The sequence below is a fragment of the Marmota flaviventris genome, chromosome 9 (assembly GCF_047511675.1).
Source record: "Marmota flaviventris isolate mMarFla1 chromosome 9, mMarFla1.hap1, whole genome shotgun sequence".
NCBI lineage: Eukaryota > Metazoa > Chordata > Mammalia > Rodentia > Sciuridae > Marmota > Marmota flaviventris.
Genome location: NC_092506.1, coordinates 31993185 through 32001533, shown reverse-complemented (window position 1 = coordinate 32001533; position 8349 = coordinate 31993185). Strand labels below are relative to the sequence as shown.

The 8349-nt window shown below is 37.0% G+C and overlaps 1 protein-coding gene across 1 annotated transcript in view; it reads right to left on the bottom strand.

Annotated features, from left to right (window-relative positions):
* Nucleotides 1-977: 977 nt before the first annotated feature.
* The window catches only part of Cstf3 (cleavage stimulation factor subunit 3), a 79911-nt gene continuing 72539 nt past the window's right edge, over nt 978-8349 (bottom strand). The window contains exons 16-21 of the mRNA XM_027936531.2: nt 6563-6632; nt 5271-5466; nt 3089-3242; nt 2288-2382; nt 2111-2171; nt 978-1690 (exon numbers count right to left, since the gene is read on the bottom strand). Of these exons, the coding sequence (XP_027792332.1) occupies nt 1488-1690; nt 2111-2171; nt 2288-2382; nt 3089-3242; nt 5271-5466; nt 6563-6632 (779 nt within the window). The 3' untranslated portion in view covers nt 978-1487. The remainder of the gene's footprint in view (nt 1691-2110; nt 2172-2287; nt 2383-3088; nt 3243-5270; nt 5467-6562; nt 6633-8349) is intronic.

Sequence of the window (8349 nt, the reverse complement as noted above, 5' to 3'; positions counted from 1 at the left end):
GTATCAAAAAGACCAGGAAATGGCATGCAATTAAGTGTACATGACTTTTTCTTGGGGTGTTATCATTTATATTTATTATTTATTTATTGTTGTGCTTAATAGCTGAGCCACATTCCACATTCCAAACCCCCACCCCCTTTTTTGAGATAAGGTCTCGATAAGTTGCTTAGGGCCTCACTAAGTTGTTGAGGCTGGCTTACCTTACTTAGCCTGTGGAGTTGCTGGGATTACAGGCCTCTTAAAGCCATTTATTATTATTAATAATAATATTTATTTACTATTATTAAATTTTGTTACTAGGGATTTAACCCAGGGGTGCTTTACCACTGAGCTACCTACCTCCCTAGCCCTTTTTATTTTTGATTTTGAGACAGGTTCTCACTATGTTGCTGAGTCTGGCCTTGAACTAGCAATCATCCTGCCTTAGCCTCATGGAGTTGCTGGAATTATAGGCATGTGCCACCATGCCCCAGTGCCATTTATTTTAAATGGTATTGGCTACCTGGCCATGTTATGGCTACACAGGCCTGTTATCTCAGTGACTCTGGAGGCTGAGGCAGGAGGATCAGAAGTTCAGGGCCAGCCTGGGCAACTTAAACCCTGTCTCAAAACATCAAAAAATGAAAAAGGGCTCAGAATGTGGTTCAGTGGTAGAACACCACTGGGTTCAATCCCCAGAACTGGGGGGAAAAAAAAAAAGAAAGAAAAAGGCTGAATAATATAAAGTAGCTATTGTAAATAAAATCTGAATGAAAAATTAGAAAGAGGGGTTGGGCTTGTGGCTCAGTGGTAGAGTGCTTGCCTAGCACATGCGAATCCCTGGGTTTGATCCTTAGCACCACATAAAAATAAAGGCATTGTGTTGTGTCCATCTACACCTAAAAAATAAATATAAAAATAAATAAATAAATAAATAAAATAAAGGTATTGTGTCCAACTACAATCGAAAAATAAATATTAAAAAAAGTGTAGAGACATGTTTTTGAAATCCTTTATTTTCTAAAGGACTGTTTTAAAATTTTAAACTACAAAACAGACTCCATACATTCTGCCATAAATAAAAACAAACAATAAGGCAGGACTCTACATAAGCAAACCGAGAACAACTGTTTTTCAGAAAATGTGATAAAATGCTTTACAATCATAAGCCATCCAGTTTTTAAAATAAAACTGTGGAAAACTCACAAATCTTCAAGCGGGACATACAAGACACCCTTGAAGAGGGAACAAAATGTGGTTCTGCTGTTTTGTACTGTTCTCACATTTTTGAAAACCTAATCTTGCTTAGAGCATAGGTCTGTTCCATATTCTAAAATTCACATAAGTTTGTCTTTTTCTCAAGAACCATATGATAGAGGCACCAATGACAATACAACTTTGTTTCCAAGAACCTTGTAACAAAGTATTGTCTCTTTTAAACATATGACTTAAGAGGCAAAAGGGAATCCTGGGTAAGAGTTTTCTCAGAGGCAGGTTTTGAGCCTGCTTCATCGAATTCGCTTCTGCTGCCGCGCTCTGTAGATGTCATGGACAGGGGGGACAACAGCTCCTTTTTCTTCATCTTCATCTGAATCCTCGTTGGGCCTTTTGACAGCCTTGGTGAGTACGGCGTTACTTTCCACTGGACCATTGCCTTCCACAGCCAGCTCTGGGGCCCCACCAGTAATGATCCTCACGGCTTCCTCAACAGCTGCAGAAACAGCAAGAAGACTGTTGGACAGTGTTTAAGATCATGCTACTGTGAAAGAATGAGCATGTTCTACTTTGGATACTTATTAGCTCATTTCTTGGCTTATTAGCACAGCAAGGTAGTATTGCTGATTCTAAACTAAGGGAAAAGACCAAAACTCTATTAAAACTAATTGTTTTCACAAGCCAGATTGGATAGTACATGTTCACATGGATAGAAAAGATAAGCTTATAGGACATTTTACTTAGAATCTGAATAAGTAAGTCTCTCTGTTCAAGAGAGTCCAGCCCACTCCTGGTTTCATTATACTTCTGCAAGTTGGCTGGCTGGTGGGAGACTTCAATAGCAAAGAATAACCAGCTCTCCTGCCTAGGAGACAAGAATGTGAATAACTCTGAAAATGGAGTTCTCATTACTCACTATTTGGTATCTTGCATCTTCGGAAAATTTCCATCAATTCATCCACTTGTACAAAAGGACCCTATTTTGACACATAAATTTTAATTACCAGTTACTGGGAAAGTTAAAATAGTAGGAAAAGCACACAATGGGTCTAATCCCTAGAGCCAGTATATACCATGAAAATAGTGAACAAACCTGGAAACAGATAGGAGGAGGGAGAAGTTTCATCAAAACGACAGCTGCAGGGGGCACTGGAAATACTCCACCAGGGACAGGGTGTAAACCTGGAGCTGTGAGAGAAGGAAAGCATGACCCAAGTGGGATGGAAAAACTTCCGTGCAGGTAAGAGCTAAAATGAAGTAACTCGCACATAATGATTTTCTAGGTTTCTATTTTTTGTTCTGGTCTTTTTAAAATATGCTGTCAGTGCTTAACCCACTTGACCAACTCAAATGGGTGAGACAGGAAATGCATTCTCAACTCTGTGGCCACCTGGAAACAGAAAAGTGACAAGTGACTTTGTGTAAGGAAACCCAGGGGCTGAGCTGAAGTAAGTTTTTGTTGAGGACTTTCTGAGCTGCACATGTCACTTGTTCATCAATCCTATTTAAAGGCAGTTAATCAATAGCATATTTAATCAGAAGGGCCTTGTTTAAAAACGATTTAGAGGGGATACTATTAGTAACTGAATAAATACCAAATAACACCACCAAGGTAAGTTTCCAGATATTCAAGTGATCTGCACCTACAGCATTTTTGAAAACTAAGTATCACTACCAAAATGGGTTACTGGAATCTGGACCACAGAGTTTTGTTTTTTTTAGGACATTCTTAGTTTATCTGGTTCAAAGATTACTACCAAGTCACTTGTCACAGTAACCCTAAGTCTAATAATTAACCTACAATGGAAAGGCCATGTTACTTTCCCCCCACACCTTGGATTTAAATCCACAAACACACCGAAGCCTCGGTGCTGGATCTGAAGTCATGGCTTACGTGCTAAATGCCGTGGCTGAAATGGAATCATCTGCTGGGTGTCTGGTTTAGGGTATTCTGGTTTTCTATCCACTTCATCTTTCAGAACAGGCACTATAGAAGGAGCTACAACTGGGTCTGGAATTATAGCTGCTAGCTTAGCACGGGAGACATCCTGAAAATGCAGAACAGAAGAATCCTAAACCTGAAAAAGGGTCTTATAAATTGTGCAGTTCTACAATCTTGAGGATACAGTGAGAATAATTGGGTTAAAACCACAGAGAGAGAATAGAGAGAGAAGCAAGAAGTTTAATGATGATAAAGATTGTTACTTAAAGGATAGCTACTGACTCTGAAGACTTGGTGTTTTATGACCTTACCCTGACCCCATCTAAGGATCACTAGATTGTATCACCACATAGGTGACAGGAGACAAATTTCTCAAGCTCTTGTGGGAGAGGTTGTAAGATGACAGCAAACATAGGGGTGATTTGGAAGAAAATTCAAGATTTTAGATATTCTTTTGACCCCTCTTTTCCATTAGAATTGAACACATCTGTCTGTTTCTTTAGGTGAGAAGCTTGGTTAGGGGAGGTCCTACTGCATAAAGGTACAAATAAAAGGTTTGCCAGCACCTACACTCACGAGTAAGATTTTGCTAATGAAGAATGATTCCCAACATACTGCTGCGGGGAAAAAGGAACATATATATTAAACAGCCACCATTTGTCAGTTTTCCTCCTGACATCTCCATTTTATAGAAGGGACTAAAGCTCAAAGGGCCACATTTCTCATAAGAAATAGAGGTTTGGGAGCCTGGCATTTGACCTCAACCAATCCAGAGGCATCTTTTCAGTATACTGTCAGGTCTGAAAATGTGTTAACAGGCCCTGTCCCTTTTCACTCTTCTCAAATTTGCTCAGACAGTTGGTGACATCTGGTATTATATAGGCAAATCTAAATGACTAGGGACAATGGGAACTGCTTTTCTCTCTGACTTGCATGTACATAACACATCACTGACCACCACATGAAGAAGTACATTAATTCTTTCCAAATAAGAATAGAAATAGAAATACAGGATGGAAAATTCATATTCAACAAGTAGTTATTTTCATTAACCTTAATTTTCATTTTCATCTTGGGAAAGTTCAAATAGCCTTGTTCTAATAAAGTAGTCTTAAAATGTCTTTGCCTTTTCATTAAGGATCAAGAAGCAGAAGCCACTTATTCTTGAGCAGTGATCCCATGAATACTAAGACTCCCCTGGTTGAGAATAGGAACCAGGGACTGGCACAGAACTAGGGCGTCCACTAAAGAAAATGTCTGAAGCTGAATCATGGGGTAATTTTTCTCAGTTTTAATATGGTTCCAACACAGAGTGAGACTCAGACTAAAAGAGGGCAGTGAGAAAAAGAAGAATGATGGTCGAGAATACCCTAAAGCTAGCTGGCTTAAAGCAATCAAGCGAGGACTCTGGTGTATCCATCTTCCCTTTGGATTTCCAAAATCTTGATCTTTGTTCACATGGGACAGAAAGATCAAGAAATGATTCTTTTCTCAGCAAGGGCTATTTCTGGTGCTTCATAAATATTACATCTTTCCTCCTGACTTAAACAGGTTCCTGGACCAGATTTGATTTTTATGGCTCAGCAGTCTACATAGGAGACTTCCATTCCTATTTGAGCCTATTCCCCTGAGGCCACTGAAGGAGTGCTGTTTTAAGGCTATAAATCTCTCAGGATATTTTATGAATTGAACAAGTTGTCATGTTTCCTCATTATGTTTTACTGAGTAGAACAGAAACTACATTTGGTTTAAGATCTATCAAAACACATTCATCAATTAGAAAAAAGTAGTACGTAAGATGATATTCAGAATTTTTTTTCTTCCCTCCATATACTTTTCCACCACTCACAGGACATAAGATGTAAGGCACAGACAATTTCAGGAATAGAATGAAAGTATTTGTTAAATCTCATTTTTCAATTATTATTTTATTCAGCGACTTTTGATACTTGATGTTTCATAAACCAAGAAAAATCAGTGAATCTTTTTCTTGTTTATTTTTTGCAAATCTGTTCTAAAACTAGATTAATTGATGTTTCAGAATTTACTCATTTAGAATGTTGGTTATCCATAAATTCTTCTAAAACATTGGAAAAACAAAAATACTACAGGCACCTTGATCCTTGGTACATACCTTATAACCCAGTGCCTTTAGTTCACTTGCAGAGCAAGGATATAAATCCATAAACTTATATCTGTCTACCAGCAAAGCTGTTTCTTTGCCTTCGTACTCTTCTTTGAATGCTGTAAACCGTCTTTTTTCCACTTTGAGTATACTGGCGAGATCACCAATATTACTTTCAAAAGCTAGAAACCGGGCCCAGATTTCTCTATAAGAAAAGAAATATAATTAATACTTGGTTATTCTGGTTTTAGGGCAGGGAGTCCATTTATCAAAGAGGAAAAGAAAAAAAAAAAAAAAAAAAAGCCTGAATCTCTCCCCCTTTCTTCTTGAATTATAAAAAGCTCTTTTTTATCATAAAAACTTCCAAACTATAGAAAAAATGGAAGAGTATAATGAATACTTATACCATTACCCAGATTTAATAACAATATTTTGCCATATTTGGTTGATCTTATTTTTGAATATAAATTATAATACTTTACCCTAAATACTTGAAATTTTCAGTTGTTTCTTATTTAGCATACTTTCCTATTCTTTGTGATCCATAAGAGACACTTATCTTAGGGTAAACTAAGTGGAAGAGTTGGAAAAGGAATCCAGACAGATTTCTAATTTCTTCTGAATTTTGTTTAGTGGCATGAATTATAAATACATTTTCATCTTTTCCCCATGAATGTAGATCACTCAGGACAAACTTGTCTCATCATTGTTCCAACGATCAACAGTAAAGGTCTGAGATTACTAAATGTACAAAAGAATATATTGAGTACCTACGATATACCAGGTACAGGGCTATCAGAAAAATCCTACACTGGTAGGTATTATTGTGACTCAGAAAGTGAGGATTGGTGAGGTTTAAAATATGCCCAGTGTCTATGTGGGCTGAGCTGGAAATTAAACCCAAGACCCCAAAGCCTTACTATTTCTACTGTGTTGTTCCTCTGTCTGATATGACTGACAAGAGTCAAAATCACAAACTGGGGGCACAATATATAAAACAAACTTTCAATATGTAAAACAGTCTGCTTTGGATTATTGAGGTAAAAACTTCCGAAGTCCTCATTCATATCAATTTCTAGAGATACAGTAAACTAGAAAGACATTAAATATTTAATAATAAATTAGGAAGGCACTCTCAAAACAATTCTAATCCTTATGGGAAAATAATCAAGTTATGAAAATATTACAGGTAAGTAAAATGAACCTTGGGAGAGAAGGGGACTCTATCTCCTAAAGGCCTACTCAAGCAGACATTCACTCCTAACTGGAGGATGAAAGCTGTCATTTTCACAATGACTTACCCAGACTTCTCTGGAGGAAGGCTTCCAGATGTCAAAACTCGTTCAAACAAAACTCGGGTATTATTGTCCTCTAGGATATTTAACAAAATTTAAATATTAAAAAAGTCAGTTTTACAATTTAACAATATATTTTTACAAGAATTATTTCAACTTAATCCTCACAAAAATCCTCTGCAGAAAGGTAACTATAGTCACACCTGACTTTTACAGATAAGGAAACTTGAGGTTCAAAAGAATTGAGTAATTTTGATTTGTTTATTGTCATTGCATAACAGAGCTGTAACTAGAAACCAGGTTTTTTTTTTTTTTTTTTTTTTACCTCTAGTTCAGCTCTCTGTACTACACTGCAGTTGTAATACAAGCAGTGTAATATTGGATCAAGGCATCCTATTCGTCTTAAAAATAATGAAAATTACATGCCTGCTGACATAATAACTCAGGCTACTAACATTTAAAAAATAACAAGTTCAAACTTAGTTACAATTGAGTTTCTTTTATTTTTAAGATACCAGGACTAATCTACATTTCATTATTTTACCATCTTGTAGATAAACAATAATATCTAGACTGAGAAGCAAATAGTAAATGAATTAAAGAATAGTTGCCAGAGTAGATTAAATTTTAAGTCTTAGGAGTTCCTCTGCAATTGAAAGTGGGGAAACAAAACTTGTTAAACTGTAAGGGACTTTTTAAAATTTAAGAATACAGTAGTAAATCCAACAATCATTGAATTGTATAATTCAAATGGGTGCATTTATGATATGTAAATTATACAATAAAGTTGTTTTTAAAATAACTAAAACAGCTGGGCTTGGTGGCACACGCTTGTAATCCCAGAGGTTTTAGAGGCTGAGGCAGGAGGATATCATGAGTTCAAAGCCAGCCTCAGTGAGGCCCTAAGTGGTTAAGTACACCAGAAAAAGTAAAACTCTAGTATAGAGGGGCCAAGGTTGTGGCTCAGTGGCAGAGTGCTTGCCATGAGGCACTGGGTTCAATCCTTGGCACCACATAAAAAAATTTTTTTAAATAAAAAAAAATACACCTACAACTAAAAAACAAAACAAAACAAAAAAAAGTGAACAAAATTCTAGTGCAGTGACTTTTTTTTTTGGTGCTGGGGATCAAACCCAGGGCCTTGTGCATGCAAGGCAAGCACTCCACCAACTGAGCTCCAGCCCAAGTAACTGGTTTTTATTGCCTTAGGGTATTTATTCAATTTACTCCCGAGACATAAGCCCGAGAGAGAGTAAATGAATTATGCCAAAGAAGTGGCACGAACTTTATTCACAACTTTCAATTTCACATATTAAACTTTTAAAAAATGTTAAATACTGCATTTTATCCTTTTTGCTTTATCCCAAGCTTTGCTACAGATACATTTCTTAGCATCCCACATAGAAGTTACATGCCATGTTCTTTGCCTGGAATAATGCCTTTTTCTCTTTGTCTGGCTATTTCTTATTTTTCTCTCTGTTTTTGTTTTTGGTTCTGGGGTGGAGCCCAGAGGTGCACTACTACTGAGCACATCCCAGTTTTATTTTGAGATGGTCTCTCTAAGTTGCTGAGGCTGGACTGGAATCTGTGATCCTCCTGAGTCATCGGGATTGCAAGCGTGTACACCATGCCCAGGTATTTCTCTTTTTTCAAGATGCAACTCATGAGGCCTTCTCTATGACACCCTTTAGAACAACACTGTCCAAAAGAAATACAATGGGAACCAAGTATGTAATTTAAAATTTCTGAGCCAGGTATGATTGCACATGCCTGTAATCCCAGCAACTTGCAAA